Source organism: Macaca thibetana, chromosome 4 (assembly GCF_024542745.1).
Source record: "Macaca thibetana thibetana isolate TM-01 chromosome 4, ASM2454274v1, whole genome shotgun sequence".
NCBI lineage: Eukaryota > Metazoa > Chordata > Mammalia > Primates > Cercopithecidae > Macaca > Macaca thibetana.
In genome coordinates this window covers 16,129,482-16,154,139 of record NC_065581.1, presented here as the reverse complement: position 1 = coordinate 16,154,139, position 24,658 = coordinate 16,129,482, and the positions used below count along the sequence as shown (strand labels likewise).

Genomic DNA, 24,658 nt, shown 5'->3' with positions numbered 1-24,658 from the left:
CTAACCATTTAGGGAAAAAATGGGTAAGATGTTACTAATAAGCTGTGCTATATTTTTATCCTACCGTTTTCTTCATCTGAAGGAATGTGGAGACGAGCTTTTAAATTCTAAATGATTACCTGACAGCTTCCATCTCTAGGGTACATTACTAGCAATGGTTTTATTTTGCTATTCCCTTTACTTTACTAAAAACTCAGAGGACACATGCTCGGCAGAGCCCAGGCTAGGAAGTAAGATCTATGGACAAGAGACAAGAGTGCAGTGAACAGAACTGAGGAAGCCAGCACTTCTTGATTCCCTTTTATGATCTTTGTGGACACTGACCTTATCAGTAGGGCTGGGAGTAGGGGTTACCAGGGCCTCTAGCACCTTCCTGGATAAGACCCCAACCTAACTTCCCAACCCCATCTCCCATTATTTCATCCCAACCCATCCAACCACATACGCTGTATTTCAGTCATGCCAAACTGCCCACTGGCCCCCAAATATGCTACATTTTTGAACTGGCTCCTTCCACCCACCTTCCCTACCTGGCAAGCTCTGGCTCACCTTCCAAGACTCCTGTCCAATGCAACTTTCCTCCAGGACACCTTCCAACCTGAAGCAGAGCGAGTGGCATCTTCTGCTCTTCCATAGTACCTGATACCTGCTTCGATTGTGGGAACTTACTAGAGTGGAATTATTAGTTTACAGCCTCAACTGCCCTTGGATTCCCAGAGCAGGTAAGAACTATATCTCAGATACCTGTACCATGCAGCCCAGGGTTTCTCAACAGCAGCAATATTGATGTTTGGGGCTGGAAATTTCAATATTCTTTGCTGGGGGGGGTGTTATTCTGTGCATTGTAGGAGGTTTAGCAGCATTCGGGCCCTCTACCCACTAAATGCTAGTAGCCACCTACCCGCATTGCGACCCTTGAAGAACATCTCCAGACAGTGCTCAGTGCTTCCTGGGGGCCAATATTGCCCCTGATCCAGAACCACTGCCCTAGCCCTAACAGAGAGCCTGATGTATTCTAGGTATGTAATGTGCACTGCACTTGCTGAATTAGTAAATCAATGCCCAAGTTAAGGAATAAAAGCCCACATGAATCAAACATATAAACACCTTACTGTAGCTTTTACGCACGTATCAAAGCAAAGCTGAAATCTTTATTCCAGCAGTCACGTCTCTTCATGAACTGGCTCTACTGCTGTCCTCTCTCATATCCTTTGCTCCTCGCCTGTGGGCTCTTTTGCATTCTCATGCTTTCCCTTTCCATCAGTCCAAATCCTGTACTTACTTCAAGACAAAGAACAACTTACCCACTTTAAAAAGTGCTCCCCCATTCACTGGCACCCCTTCATATAAGAATACATATATAATACACATATATCTATATATTCATTAGTTTTGGTTTTAGAACTGCTTATCTTTTTGTTTCACATAGATACCTTCTCCTCAACTAGAAGAATCGCTCCTTGATAGAAAAAAGAGCTTACCCCTTTAAGTTTTTCTTGCCCTTAGCACTATGGCAAGCTTTATGAACAACAGATGTTTAGCTTTTGCTTAAAGCGTATTTTTTCTTTGAGGTCTGTTCAATCTGTATCATTTGTGTGGTCCTGACATAGCTTTGTTTTGAAGAGGCATAGGGCTAACTCTTTAATATCCTGCAGTTTTTAAATAAATGAATTTCAAGAAGATTCTGCAGATATGAATAAAAGTAATTTTCAGTGTTTTGGAATGTCTATGAGAAGGCACTCAATGTGATAAGCAGTGAGAAAGACAAGAATGATTGTGTTTTTGTCTTCAATTTGGATTGTGCTTAAATTCCACTTAGGTACCTTTCCCCATCGCTTGATCAGACGGTATTAAAAATTTCAACTTTCCTAATTTATTCTTGGCTCTCTAAACACACCAACATCCCTGGATCCCTCCTTCTTCAGGCACGCATGCAAATGCAGTGACGTGTGCATGCACTTTTTGTTTTTGAAACTGAGTCTCACTCTGTTGCCCAGTCTGGAGTGCAGTGGCAAGTTCTCGGCTCACTGCAAGCTCCGCCTCTCGGGTTCACACCATTCTCCTGCCTCAGCCTCCCAAGTTGCCAGGACTACAGGCGCCCGCCACCATGCCTGGCTGATTTTTTGTATTTTTTTAGTAGAGACGGGGTTTCACTGTGTTAGCCAGGATGGTCTCGATCTTCTGACCTCATGATCCACCTGCCTTGACCTCCCAAAGTGCTGGGGTTACAGGCGTGAACCACCGCTGCACTTTCTTTAATGCTTGTGTTTGGAAATTTCCCCACACTTCTGTTCTACAGGGCATACCTTTTTTCTCATGTTGTTCTTCGAAGAGCTAATGCGTTTACCCATGTGTGCTCTCCTGTGGGGCTTCTGATACTTGGTGTTCAATGGCAGAGGTAAGGGGAACCTCCCCCCAGAACTTCCCAGCGTTGCACGAGCTCATCTTGTGACAAGATAAATATACAGTAAACATACTGGAATGGGGTAGGATGGGAATAACTCTCTAGTTTCATCACTGATTTTTGAAACCCTTAATAAAAAGACCAAAGAATGCTTTTGTTCAAGTCCCGTAAATTTTACCTTTGGCAGATCAGCCTGTTGAGTCTTCAGTTTCTCCAGTGTTCCAAAGATCCAGGCTCTTCATTTATTCCTCTCTTGTCCCCTTAGCTGAATCTTCGTTCACCCTCACTTCTCGAGCTCCTGGTCTTAAGCAATCCTTTCGTCTCAGCCTCTGAGTAGCTGGGACTACAAGCATGCACCACTGTAGTACATAGGAGGGGCCCTCTTCTCCTCTATGCCTACCCAGGGCCTCGCATTTAAAGCACAAAATCATTGTTCAGTTCCCACCTATGAGTGAGAACATTGATTTTGTGTTTTAAATGGGAGGCCCTGGGTAGGCATAGAGGAGAGGAGGGCCTCTCCTATGTACTACAGTGGTGCATGCTTGGAAGGGGAACATCACACACCGGGGCCTGTTGTGGGGTAGCGGGAGGGGAGAGGGATAGCATTAGGAGATATACCTAATGTAAATGACGAGTTCATGGGTGCAGCACACCAACATGGCACACTGCAATCTGGTAACCTTGTAGTATCCCCTCACTTCTGGACATGCACCCACTCTTTCTTAAGCCCTGACACTTCCTCATATTGCCACATGTTATGGCTTTCTTGGTACTCCCCCTCCTTGACCCTGCAGCAGTCCTAACACAGCTGACCGCCTCTTTGCAGCTGCCTCCTGGCTTAGCTTTCTGCCCCTCGTTATCCCTATCCCATTGCCGGTTCTTTCTCAAATACCTTCATAGTCTCACTGTTCACTTTAGATGTGGGTCCTTTAGATGTGGGTCCTTGACACACACTCAGCTTCATTCTTTCCCCCCTTTCACACTCCTATAGATGACTTCTAAGTCGTCATGACTTCAAATATCAATGAAATGTAATGGCCACTACATGTTTCTCTTTATCTTCATCCTCTGGAAGTTCCAACCCAAACTTTCAACTGCCTCCAGGTTTGCCCATCACCAGGCATCTCAAATGCGTGGCCAAACCCTGTTGCAATTTCCTTTCTACGTTCAGGACTTGCTCCCTTTTTTGTCTCTCCATTAAAGGCTATCTATTCCAAGCCAGAAACAGGATTTTCGTATGACTTGTCTCTCTCGGTAATGCTGACCATATTTCTAAAGTATTTTGACTCTGTCTCATTTTTTTCATGTTGACAGATGGTCAAAATTGAGTTCTCTGCCACTGTTCTCTTCCTACTCTTGGACCCCTTCTCTGTGCAAGAACCAGATCTGATTGCCACCCCTGTCCCAAAATTTCCTTGTTCTGAAGGCAGTGGAGAACCATGTCCACGTTAAACCAGGAATTCAAGATTCCCCACCACTGTGACTCTACTTCACATGTTCCTTCAGAGCCCAATTTCTTACCACTTCACTGACATGCAGGGGGTGGGCCAGCCCCAGCAGTCTGCGCTCCAGCCCTGGCATGGGCTATGCACTTTCTTTTTCCAACTAGAATGTCAACGCTCTACTCAGTGATCTTTTTTGTGAAGCACCTTTACCCTTGGCTCCTAAGCAGAATGAATCCCTGCCTCTTGTGCCTCCGCTGCACTTCCCTTCTAGTTCTATGATGCCACCATGTAATATAGTGGTTTTCATGTTAGTCACTGAGCTTAAGGCATCCATATGGTCTAGTGGGGTGAACAATATGTAATCTTATCTATTTGTCGGCCTGTCATCCATCCATCCCTCCATCAACCTGGCTAGCATTTTAAGACTGGTATGCCTGATGCCAATATTCTTGGATTCTGAATATTATCTAACTTCCATGCAGAGACAAAAGTACATGTTACAGGCTAAGTACATGATACAGGCATCCAGAATCATTTATGTCTTGATGACTGTTAAATTTCCAGGGGCTCAATAACTTAGTAGATTTCAATAAATGTGTTGAATGAACAAATGAGTTAATTCCTAGAAATTAATGGAAGATTGACTTAGGTTATAGGCACAGTAAAAACAAATCCCCCGCCTCCAATTAAACAAAATAAATTTACTTCCTCCAATTGCTACAGATAATGATCACTTATATATATTATGTACAATATTCTTTACTCCAAAATGTATTTCTGAAGAAACAGATGACCATGCACTGGCAAGCATAGAGCAGTTAGGGCCTAGCAAGAGTAGACCAGCAGTCCTGCGGGAATACAGTCCGAGCTTCTGTAGCCCAAGGCCCTTACTGCTGTGACCTAGGCCACTCCCCTGTCTTGAGCGGGCCACACACCAGCAGCACAAGCACCAGCTGGGTTTTTTAATTGTTAACTTCCAACTTTGCCACTTCCTTCCTTCTCCAATAGCTTCCAATACTTTTCCTAATTTTTTCTTTTCATCTGCTTATGTACATGACCCCATTTTCTACTACATTACAACCCACCACCCAAAAACATAAATAAAGAGAGTAACTAGGTGAAGTGAGCTCCATTAGAACCAATACCCTAAATATTTTCAAATTTTCTTGAAAAAAAAGGAAGACTATACTCTCAAGGATCATTTCTATAGTTTGTTACTAGAGAAGTTTCTCTGAATTTGTAGAGCACTGAAATTATTAAAAAAAAAAAAAAAAAAATTCCAGGTAGGAGCAAATTAGATACCAACTGTGATGTTACCCCTTGCTTATTTCTTTGAAATGAAATAAAACTGGCTTAAATGACAATAACTATGACAATACACACATCCATGTTTGCTTTAAAGTCTTTATTATCCTGAATATAAAAAGACAGAGTCCTCTAGGATATAACAGAGTTCTTTACGTGGAAACATTATTTTTTTACAAGTGAAAAAATAAATACCTCTTGGAATAAAGGCTTATATGCTAATATGTGCCATAAAAAAGTAGAGTTTTAATATTTGACAAAATGTCTGTGCAAAGAAACAAATGCATACACACATTACTGCTACATTAAGGCAATATGAAAAGTATACTCAGAAATCTCAGTAAAGTGACAGTGTAGGTTTCTAGCTTTACCTCAGCTAGTATTGCACCCGATAAGGTCATCTAGGTCTCCCGACATCCCAGAAAACCTGCTAGCTGACCAGCTTCCAAAATGCCCAAGTGGGAGTGGAAAACATGTTTAAGAATACAGAAGCAAAAAGAACCAAAACCCCTTTGAAACATACAGAGGGGACAACCCAAAGTTAATACGTAAGCAGTTACTTTACAACAAAACCTCCCCCCACCCCCACCCCCAAAGAAAAACAAAACACAGAAAAGGACACAATATCTAAATACTTATGGTAAGGCTATAAAAGGCTTGACAGTTCAAGGAAAGCAACACCAGTGGGTGAAGCTGGATCGAGTGCTTGGGAGAAGTGATGAGTTAACTACCCTCAGTTGTACACCATGAGGCTTTGTCTCTCACTCAGCAAGCTCTGCTTTCCCTTCCCAAGGAGAGTGCTCTCTGTTTTCAGTCCGAAATAAAATATTCCACCAGCGCAGAAGGCCCGGGGAGTCCTTGACTACTCCACAGTAATCTTATAACAAAATTGGTAGTATTTTATAATCGAAAGCCTTGTGGGGGTAGGGATAGAGGGAGCATAAAGGAATAGGGAGCCACCCACATTGAGTGAGCTGCTTTTTACTAGCCACACTGGTTTAGATCTGACATCTTCAACTTTTTAAAAGTCACAGAATTGATTTGTAAATCTGTTTGCCTTCCAATCATTCTTGATCAAGTTATAAAGACAGAAATGACATTAAAACGACGACTTACGGAAAACTTTCCTATTAAAAACGGTTGGAGCTCCATGACCATACAAAAAGAACGAAATTCTTAAAAGTAATTCTTACAAAATCTGCTGCCAGTAGGAAACTTACCTCGGGATACATTAAGGAGACTTACAACATCATTTCCTAAAAGGTACCCAACTTTTTGGCTATGTTGCCACTTCACTGACATCAAAGACTTTACCTATTCTTTTACTTGATCATAAAAAAAATCAACATCCAAGGAACGTGTCTGCGTCCCAGAGCTCCTCCTGGTCCCCACCACTGCAGTTGTTGATTCTACACATGGATATGTTTTTGCAGTGAGGAGTAGCTGTGTTATTTCTCTTCCTTTTTTTTTTGTTTTTTTTTTTTTTAACATCGCGTGGCAGATGGGTGTTGGAGTAATTACTTTCTCCACAATCTATCATTTTTATAGTTTATAATAGTGCAGTTCATGGAAACATGGCAAGTCCAATAAAAGCACAACAGATTAGATTACAGTCAGATTGAGAAGACTGGTGTGGGTTGGCAGATAGACGTGCTGGACGTGCTCCACATGCGACCTGCAGACGGGACATGACTGGAAAAGAAAAGCCAACAGTCTCTGTTAGCATGCAAGCCTTGGTGGGGTCCTGTGTCTCTGCGTGCACCCCCGGTCTCTAGTGCATTTAATTTTCTAAATCAATTGTGATCACAGTGATTTCTAGCTTTCAAATGATAGAGATCTTTGCTGTCTCACAAGTTTGAAAGTTTATACTTTACAAGGGCTTAAACATAAATATTATGAAAGAGTATAAACTGAAGGAAATTAATTATATTTTTAGTCAAACACTAAACAAAGTACATTGAGTAAAGCAATTACTGAAGGCGTCTTTCTGTGCAGAGTGTGGTCTCTACGTGAGTAGACTATAACACTTCGGGCAGCAATGCAGCAGACCCTTCTTGAAATTGTGTGTCCTTAGCTCAGCTGACTGAGTCAGGCCAACATTTCTGGGCTGATGCCCGCATGGCCAGGGAGGGTGGCTCTGCTCCTCGCCGTAGGTGGCAGCTCCACATTCCTGGCTGACTTCTCAGAAAGTCCGTGCCCATCATCAGCCCTCAGGAGAGACTTACGGATGAGAGTTGGACTGGGTGGGCAGAAAAAGACAAGCCTATGACTGCTTCTGGGGAAAGGACACAGGGGTTGTTTGGTCTTATTAGCTCTGAAATTAGCAGCTTCTGAAGGACTAAGTATTATTTAGGATCAGTTTTACATAAAACCATAGTGACATTTGGCAAACACCTGAGAAATAAAAACAAATTGAAAAAACTTATTATAAGAGGAAATTTAAAATTCTTCTTCATGCAAGAAAGGAAGAAAACTATATGTGAGTTCTCTTTTTATTGTTGTTAATATTAAAATTAGTTTGACTTGCTAATAAATAACAGTCAACCCATATGCCCTTGAGGCATTTGCAATCATAAAAGGAAATTAATCACTAATATCACAGAGTCAACAACCCATCCATGGATAATTGAGAAGTATTCTTTCCCAAATATCTTTTTTTTTTTTTTTTTTTTTTTTTTTTGAGACGGAGTCTCGCTCTGTCATCCAGGCTGCAGTGCAGTGGCCGGATCTCAGCTCACTGCAAGCTCCGCCTCCCGAGTTTACGCCATTCTCCTGCCTCAGCCTCTCCAGTAGCTGGGACTACAGGCAACCGCCACCTCGCCCGGCTAGTTTTTTTTTGTATTTTTTAGTAGAGACGGGGTTTCACCGGGTTAGCCAGGATGGTCTCGATCTCCTGACCTCGTGATCTGCCCGTCTCGGCCTCCCAAAGTGCTGGGATTACAGGCTTGAGCCACCGCGCCTGGCCTCTTTCCCAAATATCTTAAGTAATAAAGACCATCCTCCTAAGTGTCAGAAAAAGGGAGGCAACTTGAAATAGAGGAAGCAGCCCTGGGCCAGGCCTCAGGAGGCCTGGATTCTAGTCCTCAGGTCAGCTGCTAACTAGGTACGTTACCCAGGAATCTGAGCCTCATTTTCAGAACTTGAAAACACTGTATAATTTGGAGTAATTATGTTGTTGAAAATAGTACACTCATCTAAAATGTTTCTAAAGGTCGATACCTTTTAGGTCACCAAGTACAAAGACCGTTTCCAGGTGAAGATGGGCATTTCCCGTCGGTGCACGAGCAAGCCAGTACCTGGCTCCTACTCCCCATTAACAGGAGGGATAGGTGAGGCTGCAGGCAAAAGTGGGCAGCTGACTCCCCTACCTGTAGCTGGGTGGCGCAGCTCTCACAGCACACAGTATGGCCACAGGGACAGAAGGTGGAGTTGATCTCCTCCTCGCAGCACACCATGCACAGCATGGCTTCCTTCAGCTTGCGCAGCTTCTCCTGCAGTGCCCGGGTCTGCTGGCAGCTGAGGCCCTCACAGCTGCTGCAGTTCATGCTGCTTTCTGAGGACTTCAGAGGCGAGTGTGAAGGGCTCTGGTTGCTTCTTGAAACGAGGTCCACAACGCCAGCATTGTACAGAGCCCTCCTGGCATGGTCATACACCTCCTTTGATGTTCTTTTAATATCAAAGACATATTTCTTGCCAAGGTTAATGTTTTCATTCAGAAACAGAGATGCCAAGTGGCCCTTCAAGTCACGGCTATACTGCATCATGACGGCGCTGGTCACTGTGTCACACCTGCAAGGCAAGATTGAACATCTACTTTAACACCAAAGAGCCCAGCAGCCCCCTTATTAGCTGTTGTCAACAAGAACAAGCAGATGTTTCATATTCTTGTCTGCACGTATGAAAGTAAGTCCTTCCAGTTTTACATCTGGTAGATATCCTCAGTGATTACACCTCTGTTTCCCTAACGTCTCCTAACGTTATGGTTTCCATAAAGCAGTAAATACAGAGGGCAGTGAGCACATATCTCCTCCGCAGGACAGATGCTACCGAGTCAAGTTGCTTATGGAAGAAAAAGGGCATCTGCCTTGAAGTCTTGGCTTTTATGTTAGAAATGTCTACAAATATTCCATTCTGTTTCACAAGTTGTATATCTATTTTAACATAAAAAAAGTTTAAAGATGCCTACGACTTAAATTTCTTAACTTTAATTGTCCAAATACCTGAGTCCAATCACAACTTGGCTTCAAAGTACCCTCTGAAATGAGGGGATCAATATTGTTATTAAAAAATCCTTTCGTACACAGTGAGGATTCAGGATAGCAGCTCTGCCAGAAAGAAAAGATGACCTGTGCTATCCTTCTCCTGGGCAGTGGAGCAGGCCCACCCACTCAGGGTTACCTTTAGGGTAGTCAAACTTGGCTTTGAACCTGAGTGCTAGACTAAGTAAATATTTATTCTCCCAGTTCCCTCATCTTTAACATTAGGGTAATAATACTTAACCTCTTAGGGTTGTTGTATTGATTAAATAGGCGTAGAAATCTCCTAACACACTTTGTGTCTAGATTAACGGCATAAGAAAATATGGTAGGAGGCAAGCAGAGAATGTGTTTGTGTGGCTCACACACATGCACCTTCTGTGGGTAAAACAAGACTACATTAACAAGGACTCCACTGCTACTGCAGAAACAAAATGTTCAGAATTTCCTAAATTCTGTACTAGACTCATTGACACAACAATCCAAGGAACTGTAGAAACCTGGCTGTCACCTAAAAACCTTAGAACTGCGGTGCTGAGGTGACCAAGCACATGAGATACGTGCCTGTAGAACGCGTGCGTCTCTGTTATCGCTCTGTAGAGCCCGCTGGCCGCCCTGGTGCTGATCATTTTAAACAAGAGCACAATGCTGTTCCCAGACTCCTTGGTGACCGTCAAATATACATTCTTTCCTGACTGGGTGGCCATCTGCACCACAGGATAAGCTATCCTAAGAGACGGGAAGAGAAAAGAAAGCAGATCTAGAAGGACTGATTCTTCACCATGTGTGTGCTTTTGTGGGATCCCCATTTGCTCATGACCTAGGAGAAAAATCAGACGCTTCCTCTGGGGCTATCACATCACCATGATGCTGCCTCGTCATAAAGATACAGTGAAAAGCAGTTGGGCATATGTGGAGGGAAGTGTAGGAGCAAGTGCTGGGTGTGTACACATGCATGTCTAGAGGTGAAAACAAGTTTTTTATGGCAGTGAATGGGTTATTTGGAAAATGTTAACTCTGCCACATTGTATACCTTGAGTAACATTTAAAATGGTTATTCAGGCCTGAATAAAATTAATATACATGCCAAAATGAAATATTTCATTCCTAAGAGCTGACTGTCGAGTAAATCCCTTCCTACTTTCTATTATGTTGAGAGCTACAGATGTATACACATGCTTAGGTCAAAAAAAGTTAAGTCTTGGCTTACCTATTAATTGGGCTAAAGTCATCTTTACAAATTGAGATTCCTTCAGGTCCAACCCCAATGAGCAGTTTCTGCCCTTCGCTATCCCTCACAGAATGCCATTCTATGCCATAGTTTTCCATTGCCGACACAATCTGCAAAACTTGGTATTCCGCTGAAGCCTGGCTGGTCCCCTCTAACTCCTTATGTTTTGCAACAATGCTGGAGGACACCAAGAGGACAGAGAATTAAGTATACAGATATTAACTTTAGAGATAAACCCATGTAGTCTTCACAAGTGAAATATACTAACACTTATGAATCACAACAGCTTAAAACTTATGTATTACTGATGTTTCATGTATTTAGCGAACTTACTGTAAAAAACCTCTAAGACACTGGGATCTCAACTATTAAATACTTGGTAAAAACACTTTGGGGATGCTGGATGGGTGATGAATTGAAGAATTATGGAAAGTCTCTAAAAATATACATAAGTCAAATTTACATATTGGAAAGTCTCATGCATTTGTCCACATATAGTTTATAAGTATAAAGCTGACCCCTGAGGCCCCTGTAGCCAGGGAAGGAGGCAGGCCAACAAACCACAGGAGTCAACTTGGCATGGAGGCCACCCTCTGTTGAGCCTTCAGATGAGACAGAGTTCCACCTGCAGCTTGACTACTGTCTCATGAGCCAGAGGACCCAGCCAAGACATGGCCAGATTTCTGACCTACAGAACTGTGAGACAATTTTTGTTGTTTTGAGCCACTAAGATTTGGGGTAACTTGTTATTCAGGAATAGATAACTAAAATGCCTATTAGATCTCCTGGTTTAATTCTTGCTGGGATGAAGAAAACACCAATATACATAATAGATTTTTTTATTTTAGGAGATTTGTACTTAAAGGCAGAGATTTAAAAAATTCTCATTATATAGCATTTCATATTGTGTTTATATATTTTTCAAGTAAAAGGCTAACAAATTTTTAAAAAATACTTGGTTAAATTGGGCAATGGCCCAGTCTTAACCTCATGAATTATGTGTATGTACCACAGATTCATCTTCTTCTGGAAATGCTCATACATTTGATAGCTCTATGAATATAAGCAGTCGCCCTGATGGCAGCCTCACCTGTTCAAGGTGGCAGAGGAGAGCTCCTTGGCACACAGCTCCTCATAGTTATACTTGGCAGTGTTCTGGTTGTAGTCTCCAAACTTGGTCTGGGCCAGGAGGGCACTGAGTTCCACTGCCTGCTCTGGGGAACACAAAAGGTGGCCTGCCAAGAGGGCCTCCTTGATGTGCAAGAAAAAGATATGCCTGCAGAGCAAGGTGAGAGTGAGGTTACGCTTGGGGATAACCTGACATCAATCTCAGCCTACTTAGCAATTTCACAGTCACTTTTAAGGAGAGCAATTTAAAAAGTCACACTGAAAATGCTTAACATTAAAGAACTTTAAAAAAAAACCATCAGTATTAAGACAAAATCAAAGTAAGAACTGAGTTTCTTTGGAATAAACGTTGTGACTCCAACAAGATAAACTTATTTAATACAAGTTTGGTAACATTAAGGCTACAAAACATAAAATAATTACACATACGTTTCTGCATTATAGTGTTTTAAAATAAATTATTTTAATCAGAAAAAAATGTATCTTGACATAGATTCTCATAGAATCTTAAGGAACCCTATACATAAAGACAAAATTCTCACCTTTATTCAAATGATACCCCTATCTCTAGTCTCAGTGCCAGCTTCTCTCCTAAGAATCACAGGAAAAATGTCCAATCTCCTATAGGCTTCACCACCTGGATATTCTTCACTACCTCAATTTCGGCTCATTCAAAACCAAACTCCATATATTCTTTCCAAAGCCCTTTTCTCCCAATGGAGACCACAGACTGACTTTGGACTCTGTCCAATTTCACTTGACTTTCTTGTCTCTGAAAACTATTTAAATCCAGTTCTATGCTCCTGTTTGTACCTCCTCAATACTACTTGCAGGAAGAATTTACGCTATTCTCTGAGCTGCTCTCCTCCTCCAGACTCCATGCAGGCAGCCTACCTTCCATGCTGCTTGTTTCTAGTGTAAACTTGTCATTTCTCTGCTCAAAATCCTTCAAGGGATCTGTACGGCTTGCCAAGGGAGCACGTCATTAACGTGGAGCTGAGGAGTCTCCGCCATCTGGCCCCAGCTTTCCAGCCACGTCTCCTGTCATTCCCTGCAGCTGCTATGCCCCAGGAGAGGGAACAGTTCCTCTCTGGAAAATCCAGGAAGCATGTTCATGCCATGGTGTCTCTGGTCTTGCTGCTCCCTCTGTCCTGATGGCCATTCTTTCTGTCCCCTTGCTTGGATACCCATTGGTCTGTATCACATGCAAATCCTCTATTCCTCTACTACAGTATTTGACATAACATGTATATTATATATGACTTCTTAAGTGCCTCGAACATCAGAGCGCTCCAAAAATGTACATAAAACTGCATATTATGTGTGATTAGTTTACTTTCCAGCCTTAGTTTCATCCTGCTTGAGCCTCTCCTAGTTGTATACAATACTATACATTTACTAAAAGGTATGCCACACTTAAAAACTCCTGTAAAATTCAGATACTCGTCACACTGCCCAAAACTCTGAAGAGCATCTAAACTGCTGTAGACAGATTGGCCTCAGTTATAACATGTGTCCCTGGCCAATGTGAAGTTTTAACCTTCCTTTGATGACTTGTCATAACCTCTCAAACAAGGTTAATATTGCCACAATATTCCTCCCATTAACAAATGAATTATAACTTTGGCCAGGTGCGACGTCCCTAACACTGCTTCTGTTTATAATATATCTGTGTCTGACATTCCAGGTAGAGGAACATGAACAAGTAAGAATCAGCTAAGAGGAGACAGTGAGGCTACAAATCTAAGGAAGTGCTACACTTAGAGTCTAAAATGTCTGGCTGACAAGAGCCATTAATCTTATTTTCACTAAGAAGTGTTTAAATTCAATGTTTTGTGCATTCTGTAATGATAAAGAAATATTTAAAATGATGAAACTGCCAAATACTACAGTTTTTTTCTTTTTTCAAAGTCCCTGTAAAGAAATCATAGTAAGAATGTGTAATAGCCTGAAAGAAGATAAACATGCTTTTTATTAACCCAAACATCTGCTAATCTTTAAAGTATTTCTGACATACTGCTAAACTGAGAAGGGAGCCCCCATTGGGGCAAAGGAATCACCACAAAAATAACTTGCTGTAAAATAGCTCTCTGAGGACTGAGATCTAGCATTCTCAGCAAGCCATGGTTTACCACACTGTTGCAGGCCTCAAAAGGTTTCTTAGATGACCATTTGATAAACGTCATCTTGGTGAATGTACCCATCTCTGTATTCAACTGTGGTGGAGGCGTGCTGTTAGGAAACTAAAATCTGTATCTATGCTTATGTTAAAGAAGAAATTATGCTCTGAAAGATTTGAAGAATATTGCCACAAACTAAGTCTTCTTAGTTTAATTACTGCTTATGTAAAAGTGGCGTCTTTTTTCTTTTTTTTTTTTTGAGATGGTGTCTTGCTCTGTCACCCAGGCTGGAGTGCAGTGGCATGATCTCGGCTCACTGCAACCTCCACTTCCCGGGTTCAAGCGATTCTCCTGCCTCAGCCTCCTGAGTAGCTGGGACTACAGGTACCCACCACCATGCCCGTCTAATTTTTGTATTTTTAGTAGAGACAGGGTTTCACCGTGTTAGCCAGGATGGTTTCAATCTCCTGACCTTGTGATCTTCCTACCTCGGCCTCCCAAAGTGCTGGGATTACAGGCAAAAGTGACTTTTAACTTATTTTTCAAGTCTAAAGTTAGAGACTAGCTCCTGCTTTACTAAATAGTAAGAAGAGTTTTGAATCAATTCCCCGTCTTTTTGCAACCTGTCCATGCCTACACTTCTGGAGAGACAGTGGCCAAAATCAAAGGCAAAGAAGCAGTAACAGAATGTAAACAGGTGGCAGGCAGCCTGAGAGCACCACTGATCCTTCTCAGCATATGGGCCAGAATTTAAGAAAAGGTCTAGCAAGGGGGATGACTGACCTTTTGGACATACTCCACATTCTAGCCTGGACTGCAGAGGATGCCTGATAAGCATGAAAGATCCTTCTCCTTACTGTCAATGTCAGCTTTCTGATAGGCCCTTCCTGCATTTTGCAGTTTCATGGCTATAAAGCAACCTTTTCATTTCCAGTCAATAAATATTTGTCTTGCATTGCCTCTGTGCCCAGCCCTAAGCTGGGGTTATAGGGTAAACATGTCTGAGAGTTCCTTTTTAGATGGACATATAGCCTTTTAGAATGAAGAGACATATCCCATCAAAATAACTCCAGCCACAATCTAGCTTTTGGGTGACAAGTTTATGTTCTCCAGGAGAACAGTACGACGGAGTACTAGTAGCAAAGGTCAGCACTCTAACAGGCTCTTTCCAAGACAGAGGATAGCAGAGCTCAGAGATACGTTTCTAACAAGAACTTCAATGATGGCTCAATATTTATGGGTGGTTTTGAATCAAGTATCTTCTCTTAGTATTTTCCTCTCAAACCATCTGGATTGTAACTATCTGGGCTCCTGGGTTTTGCCCCCTCTTTTTTTTTTTATTGTAAAGTAGGCGAAAGGTTACCAATCATATCAAAACAAGCAGAAGAGGTCAAAGAAGTTGTGCCTGCAGTGAATGCTCTTGCACTAAAGATCAAAAGTAGATGACATATTCAATTCAATATAGGCTACATCCTAGAATCACAAACAGAAAGAAAGCCTTTGGAAAAAACTGTTTTCTTTGTCTTAAGCAAATGTCCATGAATATGTCCTATGAGCACAAATTAAGCTCGAACTGCACCTTTTAAACATTCTTCGGGTTATACCTTCTAATTCATGACTCTAAGTTTCACCCAGCTACTGAGAAAACTGACATTTTTAATACATGGATCACATTTTGGGGCCCCAGGCATAAGATTACGGCTAACTCATGTCCTGGCATCATGGGCACAAATGAATTAACATTTACTGAGCATTATGGACGATTTTTTTTTAATGGAGTGAATGTGAGGATATGCCAAATTTTAATTTTAAAAATGAATCACATATTCTTACTGTATTTTTCTTTCAAAGTACTTCAAATTTTCTCTCTTTTAAAAATTAATTCCTTCTTACAGTGCTAAGGAATGAAGTTAGATCATTTATCTTTTAAGAGTTGTAATCAGAGAACTTTCCTCTAAACACTGGCTTGTCTCATAAAGCAATTATCGAGGAATCAAAGCAGAACTTCCTGCAAACCAATTGGAAGCTATTGATCTGCGCATCACAGAGGATCCCTCTCAGTTACTGCCCTCCAGTGACCTCACCAATTACACCATTTTGAAGAGCTTTTAATGACAAATGTAAAATAACTATATCCAGATTCATTATTAAACTCAAAATTTAAGAACTAACCTACATCTTTAAAACAGTTAAGTGGCTATTTTTTTTTTCAAACTCTCAATTACCAATAATTGAACTGTATTTCTCCTGGAAAGCCACGGCTGACTCTAGCCATAGGGAGTAATGGCTGGTTCTGCTCTCCCCTTGTCAGAAGCCACTGTCATCATCAGTCAGCCCGCTTCAGTCCAGTGAGTCACCTAACCACAGTTTATTTTAAACCAAACTTTGACTGCCAAGTTTTATTTAAAAACTCTCAAATCACAACAGAATTGCTATGAGAGTTTTCTGTTTTGTATCTTTCATTTCAGTAAAACACAAGTCAGTTCAAGATGGATCATGGGCCTAAATGTAAAAGCTAAAATCGTAACGCTTTAAAAACTAAACGTAAGAGTATCTTCATGACTTCCAGGTAGCAAAGGTTTCTCAGGACACAGCAAAAATCACAAAAGAAGAAAGTGGATCAATTAGGCTTCACCAGAATTAAAAACTTCTACTCATAAAAGGCACCAGAAAAACAGGTAAGCCACAGGAGGAAATACATTTACAAAACATGTATCTGACAAAGGACTGGTATCTAGGGTACATGAAGAATTTGTACAACTCAGAAAAAAAAAAAAAAAAAAAGCAAACAACAAAAATGAGTAAATGACTTGGATACTTTGAAAAAGATACATGAAAGGCCAATAAAAACATGAACCAGTGTTTAATATTAGTTGTCAGAGAAATGCAAATTAAAACCACAACACTCTACCACTACACACCCACCAGAAAGCTGGCAGGTATGTGGAGGAACTCGACTCTTACATTCTTGCTGGGAGTACAGAATAGCACAATTGCCAAATAGCTTTGGGAAAAGGTCTGGCAGTTATAAAATGAAATGATTACTTACTCCATGACCCAGCTATTCTACTCTTAGGTATTTATTTATTCAAGAGAAATGAAAATATGTGTCTACAAAAAAAAAAAAAGGTACATACTAGAATGTTTATGGCAGCTTTATTCATACTAGCTGGAAAACAGGTGTTCATTATTAGGAGTATGGATAAACAAACACTAGAGTCATTCAATGGAATACTATCCAGCAATATAAAAGAACCAACCACTGATACGTACGACAATGTGGATGGATCTCGAAAAATCTGTGATGAACAAAAGAAGCCAGACATCAAAGAGTGCATACCACAAGATTCCATATAGATAAAGCTGCACAGGCATAGCTCATCTCTGGTAGATGAACACATGACAGAGGTGTGGCAGGCGGCGGACGGGGGTGGGGAAGAAGGGGAGGGGTTGAATGCAGAAGGGCTTGAGGGAACTTTCTGGAGTGAGGATGTTTTAAATTTTGATAGCAGTTTTATTTAAACAAGCACAGCCGTTTGTCAAAAATCATTAAATGGTGCAATTAGGATTTACATAAATTTTACATCAAAAGAAAAAACTGCAAACATTGAGTTCTAGTTAATGTTATGCATGCTGAAGTATTTAGGGCGAAACATACTTATATACAACTTATTTTGAAATGCATCTAAAAAGTAAGACAGATTGATGGGTGGGTAGAGGACTGATAAATGGATGAATATGTAATACATACTAAAGTAGATATATAGTATATATACACTATATAGAATATATAGTGTACATATAGATAGTGTACATATATAGTGTGTGTGTGTGCACATATATAGTGTGTATATATATAGGTGTTCCCTGTAAAAAATCTCCAATTTTCCTGTATGTTTGAAAATTTTCATAAGAACTTAATAAAGAAATACTAGTAAAAATCCCTTAGGGTCAAGGATTCAAATAACTAGCCATATCTAACATGAACCACCACATCTATCTACTTCCTGGAGGGCGTGCCACTGAGAAACTTGTCACAGCCAAATAATTACCAAGTTAGGCCTCTATGTAGGCTTAAGGAGATCCTTTTCAAAGCCGAAAGTACAAAACGAGAATCACTGATGAAAGTGTTCCTGCTCTAAAGCGGTTAAAATATGTGGAGGGCAGCAGCTGAGAAAATTTCCAACTTCAAAAGCGATCACAACCCACACCAGAAGAACACTTCTAATTGAAAGCAGAAAATCTGCACTTCTAAAAAAATGTGCTTATTCACTCACAGTAGATACCTATCCTAGGCAAACACCAATCTAGGCAGTCCTGAAATCTAAAAGTGTTAACTACAATCTCTTTCTCAACAATCTAGATTAGCCAGGAATGCCTTTTGGTACATTTATTCCATGAGGCCGGGAAGGTTCAGGAATTTTCAGACCTCATCATCTTTTTACATCCTGAGTTACTTGCTAGGTCCTGCTGCTGGTACAGAAGAGGGCTGGGAACAGGCCACAGTGGGACACCATTCAGAGGAAACACACCCAGTGTCCCTACAGCTGCTCAACACTGGTCACCCTGAGTCTGACCCTAGGTGCCTTCTAAATGCTCAGATTTAATTTTAAATGACATTTTAAAAACCTTCTTTGAATATTTCATACAAATATATAAGCACCAGAAAGTCAAAAAGGGCCTAAAGGTACCCAGACAGGTGTTTCTTGGCTGAAATAAACACATATAATAACACAAACATCCTATAGCCTTAACAAAAGAAAAAATTAAATCAGAAATTCAAAATTTGATTAAATACTTTCTTTGGAAATAACCACATGGCTGCTTTTACTGTTTTTACTTTCCAGGGCCTATTTTGTGTTTGGGCATGCAATCTTTCCTAGATTTCCACATCTAAAAATGATTTTTGTTGGAAGACGGAAATACCTAGTTAATATGTACTTAGGACTATAAATGGGTTGCAGTTAAAGTGATGCTATAACTTGAAAACTATCTGACCTTCATAGACGGCCCAGATAAGTGGTAGTTTCTTTTAGGAAAGAACTAATAGCCACAATAAACACAAGGTCTAGGATGGGGTAGAGGGGGTGAAAGAAAGGAAGCAAAAGAATGTGAGGAAGCTCTAAGTTAAGTTCAAGTAGAAAATAATCACTATAAAACATTTTTTAAATGGTGAGGTTTGTTTGAGATACTCTCAACTTTTCAGTTTATAGAAGCAAAGTGAAAAACATCTCAACGTCTGTTAGGAAAATTTATATCAGTTAACTCCATTTTTGTTTACTTCCAAGTTCTTAATTCGATGATTCAACAAATATGCAACAGGCACTTATTATTAGATTCTGGGAATACAACGTTGATCAGCTTTCTGTTTAATGGAGTTCAGGTTATTAGAGTGACTGATAATAAACAAATTGCCACATAAGTATATGTAGTATTATAAGCTCATTAAATGCCGTAAAGGAAAGATACATGATGTCCTGGGGGAGTTTAGTCTCCCAAGCAAGGCTAGAGAAGGCTTTCCCAAGGGCTGAGGATGGAGCTGAGGTCAGAATAGGACAGATTTAACAAGGGACGAGTCAGAGTCAAACTCATCACTGCTGGCATCATTGAAATCTGGATGAAATTTAACATCCAGGATTATAGCATTTCTGTGAACATTTAGTTTGGGACTCACAGAGCTCTTGGACTGGGGTTGTTTTCTGGAAAAGAGAATCCATGTGTTGGTGAGCCTTACCTAAGCAAAACATCTCCTAGCAAAGACTTCAGAGCTCTGCTAAAACGTGGCTAAGTCAGGAAAAAAAAACACAGATTTTTATTGGCAGTGGATGGTATAATTACCATTGTGAAGATGAAGCATATACTTCTCTAATCTCTGGTTTTGAAAATGTTGACAAAATCCAGTCAGAATTGCAGTAAACTCAAAGCCTTTGAAGGGCAAGAATTTCCAAGATGATTATTATTTCAGATCTACTTCCAGAATACATTAATTTGTTTCACTATTCATTTTATTCCATGGCATCACAAACATCTGCTGAAAATGCCTGCTGTCTCCATCGCTGAAATATGCCAGCTGAAAAGTAAGACTCTCCTTTTACATTTGAGGTTCATATTCAAGAGCAAAGCATAATCTAGATAGAAGAATCAAATCTAAAATTAGGCCAAATCAGAACTCTACCTACCATTCTAAGCAAACAAACACTTGATGTGCTTTTTCTGTTTTCGGAGACACATATTTAGGAAAACATTAAGGAAAATAATATAAAGAGGACACGAAAGCAATGAAAAAAGTTATTGCTAAGAGAAATTTAGAAACCATCTCTTCAGGGGCTTTCAAGTAGGATGCAGAGCTGGGCCCATGGCAGTCTGGATGGCTGGTAGTTGATGGCAGAGCTGAAACTACAATACAGGGCTTCTGCCTGGTTCCCTGGTGCTGTCCTTTGACAAACAGGCCTTCCTGCCCATCATTCTCACAAGGGCCTCCCTAATCTGATATGAACTAATATGTTAACTGCCCTCCCCAACTTGGCTACCTTGATTGTCCCCAGAGGACAACTCTGCCAGGATATTTCAGCACCATTTAATAAACTGTCTAGACACTTTCAGTGTACTATACTACATGCACTCTCATGATTTAGAAAAGAGTAAAAAAATCACCTCTCATAACTGGATTGTCAAAGCTAAATTTACTCACTACATAAACAGACCTATTGTATATTCATGGCATTTTATGTAAATATTTTACAACAAATAATTAAACATCAAAGAAGTTTATGAACCAGCTTCATTTGCTAGCATTTGTAAATATAAGTATTTTTGTTCTATAGTTTCATGCATGCAAAAACAATGCTAATTGTAAACTGGATCCAGTACAGCTTCTGATGTCCTAATTAAGAGGTATAAATGCTAATTACAAATCACTTTAGTTACTAAAACTTAAGTGTCAGTTATGTATTTCAGCCAACCCCACAAAACCAAGTAAAATTCACCAATATATTAAAAGCAAGTTAAAAGTTAAGGCCACACTAACTTTTCAATGCAATTTCAAAAAGGAATTAAAATCAATTAAAATTACCTAGTTGAACTAGGTATGTACATTCTTTGAGTACTATTATGAATCTCAAGAGTCCAAGTCCATTGAATCAATAAAGGAGAAACCAAGACAGGAAATTTGATTTGAGTTATAATTCATAAAATGTCCCTATTTCTTACATGAATAAAATTGATTTGATAATAGTTACTAATCCAATTACAGGAAAGCACAGGTAGAGACCATCTACTAGTCAATTATAAAGTCTGAATACAACAAATGTATTATGCTATTATCACTGCAGCCATTGTTTAAATGCAGTTATTTGGTACTCCAAGCTTCTGAAGATTTAAAAAATAAATTTGTGCCATCAAAACTGGGTTGCATCTAGAGATCTTGAAATAATTACAAAATCATAATAGGACTACACAATGAAAATTCCAGTATGTTGTGTTATATCTTGTATTTGACTGCAAGTTATGACAGTGAAGCACAAAGCTTTCACAAATCAGCTTTAAATAATCATTTTTAAAAGCCTATTCTGATTAATACAGACAGCTAAAACATCCTGAAGCATGCAATCACTTGAATATTTTGCAAGATATTTTCAGGAGTACCAAGAATTCAATATACCATCTTCATTCAGAAACAAAATTAAACATCTGCCTCAACCTTTAAAGCTCGATTACAAGGCAAAGTGGAGATTTCAAATTCAAATGAATAGTTTTTCAAAATGAGTTTTTATCAGTCCTTGGGTAAAACAAACAAGCAAATGTCATGTAAAAAACTGTTAAAGGATAACGCTCCTTCATCATTACTTAAAATTTTTAGAATCACATTTTTCACATGCATGGCATATTTCTCAGCCAAAGAATTATGAAAAGCATTAGAACTTAGATCCAAAGTTCGCTATGTCTTTAAAGTAGCTGTTTTCCTTTTTAATTTTTTATATGCCACTGTAAGATTGAAGTCTCCTGCCTTTCAATAAATATTAAATATCAATTTCCTAGTTTGGCTCGTTCTTGAGAAAAGTATTAGAGTGAGTCCAGGGGAGAACATACTTTGTGTGAAAAATGAGACTACATGCTTCAGTTGTCTACCACTGCTGGTGGTGTTTTACAACGTAGAGAGATAAATTCAATCTAAACTCACCAATCCTGTGTAACATATCTGTGGGTTGGAATTCAGTTACAGCAGCCTCAGAAGAGTTCATGAAATTACATTTTCAAGAAACTTAAAAACTTTAAAAATTCTGCATGAAGTCAAACAGAACTCTTGGCTGCACACTGTAATCTGACACTAGGCTGAAGAAACTGACCAAGTTTAAGTAACCCAAGAGGAACTGTTTCCTGCTTTCTGTTAGAACAGTCTGCAATGACCTATAGTAACACTGCTGAGGCAGAGGTTACTATCGGGCATTAGATGATGCTATCAGGAAGTCAGTCAGTCGGGTCAGGTGGTTTTTCTTTCTTTTTTTTTCTGGGGTAGCACTTATCTGAAGTGTTCGTAAGAATTCAACTCTGCTCACCCATCAAGTTTGTAAAGACAAGAAAAACTAAAAAATGAATTGGAAAATGCACTCGGACCAAGTAGGTAGCTCCCTCTTCACCTCAACAAAAGGACTGGCATGGAAAACGTAAGTTAAGATGGACTCCGCATCAAAACAAACTTGCCTGTGAGTATCTCTGGGAAGGTGCAGCGGCCCTTCTAAAGGGAACCAAAGGTCTATTTGACAGTGGTTTATTTTAGCTCACTTTACCTAGTCTGCTCCTGTAAGATGAGATGAGGCTCCACGAAGAACTTGACTCTCAGTTTAAGCCTGTAAGGGGCTAGCCCATCCATCTGCTGGGAGATCCGGTTCCTCAGGTTTAGCCATAAACTTTCACCTTTGCTACCCGTAAACTGCAGTCCAAAATAATCAACTTCTATGATTCCCAGTCGCCTGCACACCTAAAACAAAAAGGAATGCAGCCTGGATGAGCAAATGGTACATGTCAAAGCAAACCCAACGACTCCCGGAGGCCGACTGCTGGTACTTTTTACAAAGTTCAGTAGTGTTACAATTCCTGATCTAAACTGGAAAAACAAAGTTCTACGGCTCCAACGACACCAAACTACGACCTATAGTATGGAGACTCATAATTCCTTTTAACATCTAGGGCATGACCAATTGCAATAGAGAAAAAAAGAGTCCTCAAAAGTAGCCTTCCAAAAGATGAGGAGGGAAAACTACAGGGTATTTTCCGTCTCATTCCAATGACCGGAATTCCCTCCACCAGCATACTCTGCACAGCTGATTTTTGGCGACTTATTATCTGGGCAATTTTAACCATCTGGACTCCAAAAATCAAATACATTGAGGCAACACGCCACAAGTGTCAGCTAAGCTTCACAAGCGGTTTCCCAAACATCTCAGAGCTAGAGGGGTTGAGGGTATAGCGTTTTCCTGGGATCACATTTGCTGTCTGCCATACCACCTATGCGCTATTTGGCACCGATCTCCCTCATTCTTAAGGAACCACATGCTTAAAAACAACCGAGCAATAGATGACCCAAACCTATTCCTCCCGTCCCCCGCAAACCCGGAGATGCAGGTGAACGGTGCATTTGAGAGCAGCAGCCTGAGAAGCAGCGTGAGACAAGGGCCCGGCTTATCTGCCAAGAACCCCTGGGGCCCGAGACTGCTTCGAGTCACTCCATTCCATCCTGGCACGCGGGTGGCACTGCCAGGCGCCGCGGGGACCCGACAGGCGGTATCACGCACATACCTGCCGCAGGTGTGCGGAGCCGCCTTCTTCCGGGAAAGTGCTGGACTGGGGGGATGATGGGGGGCTGGGGGGTGGATCCCGGCTGCGGGCTGCGCCAGGCCCTCAGCGCTGGGGACCCCCGCTGCACGCTTTCTCCGCGCACCCCACGCACGCCAGGAGGAGACCGCGCGCCCCACGCCCGTGGAGAGGAGGGGACGCGCTCCTCCCCGGCTGCAGCCGCAGTGCCTCCCGGCCCCTAGTAGGCGGCGCGCCAGGGTGCCAGGCTTCGCTGCGAGGCCCCTCGGTCTTGCAGGACCCTCCGGGGCCCCCTCTCGCCCCTCGCCCTCACCTGGTTGAGGCAGTCCTCGCCGTTGGCTTTCGCCTCCACCTCCACCTCCATCAGCACCGCGTCCGGCCTCGTCACATAACACAGCATGGCTGGGGCTGCCGCTGCCGCCACAGCCGCCTTCTCTTTGGTGTGCGCAGGGCTGCCGCCTTGTCACGGCTGGGACCCAGCCCCGGACTCGGAGAGGGCTGGCCCTCGAAGGCTGCAGCTCTGCGGACCCTTGTCCTGCGCCCCGCGGCCGCCACTCGCGTCCCCGCCACCCCCTCACCCGCTGCCCGCCAGCTCCCCCTGTCCTCCGCGGTGGCGCCGCACTCCAGCAGCTCAACTGCCTGCGCCGCGACAGGGACTCTTCTGATATAGCGGCCCCGCCCCCTTCAGCTCGGGTCCCCGCCAATCACGGTCTCCCCGCCCCTCCTCCCCCGCCCGGTCAGCCAATAGCGGCGCCCCTCGACCGCGGCCCCCGCCTCCCAGCGCCGGCTGAGTTCCCCCGGCCGCCCCGGGAGGTGGCAGCTTGCGCGCGCCAAGTGCTGCGGGAAGGGAAGGAGGCACGGGAGCACACCCGCCGCCTCTGCCCGCTGGGCGACGCTGCTCGGAGTGAGCGATCGCCCGGGGCTCCAGGCGGGGACGCCTTTCTGCCATCTCGAATTTA

General features: G+C 41.7%; 1 protein-coding gene and 1 pseudogene across 2 annotated transcripts; one reads left to right on the top strand and one right to left on the bottom strand.

The window, feature by feature from the left end:
• Positions 1–5,028: 5,028 nt before the first annotated feature.
• On the top strand, positions 5,029–5,109 carry LOC126954139 (uncharacterized; annotated as a pseudogene).
• Positions 5,110–5,239: 130 nt separating this feature from the next.
• On the bottom strand, positions 5,240–24,376 carry MYLIP (myosin regulatory light chain interacting protein). Of its 2 annotated transcripts, XM_050788037.1 has the most exons (7): positions 24,013–24,376; positions 22,676–22,866; positions 11,732–11,917; positions 10,621–10,818; positions 9,975–10,139; positions 8,523–8,943; positions 5,240–6,846 (listed from the first exon to the last, which is right to left on the bottom strand). In XM_050788037.1, the coding sequence occupies exons 1-7, from the start codon at positions 24,097–24,099 to the stop codon at positions 6,757–6,759; spliced, it is 1,338 nt and encodes a 445-aa protein (XP_050643994.1). In that variant the 5' UTR covers positions 24,100–24,376; the 3' UTR covers positions 5,240–6,756. The 2 variants fall into 2 exon arrangements, with proteins under 2 accessions (XP_050643994.1, XP_050643995.1); XM_050788038.1 differs by lacking the exon at positions 10,621–10,818.
• Between the last annotated feature and the right edge of the window lie 282 nt (positions 24,377–24,658).

What these genes read in the sequence shown, in the direction of transcription:
- MYLIP (XM_050788037.1), bottom strand. Translation starts at nt 24,099, where the DNA reads ATGCTGTGTTATGTGACGAGGCCGGACGCGGTGCTGATGGAGGTGGAG. An exon ending in GACTTTAGCCCAATTAATAG is followed by an intron (nt 10,140 to 10,620) that starts GTAAGCCAAGAC and finishes CCCGTCTCTTAG; the next exon opens with GATAGCTTATCCTGTGGTGC. An exon ending in GAGACGCACGCGTTCTACAG is followed by an intron (nt 8,944 to 9,974) that starts GCACGTATCTCA and finishes CTTGCCTTGCAG; the next exon opens with GTGTGACACAGTGACCAGCG.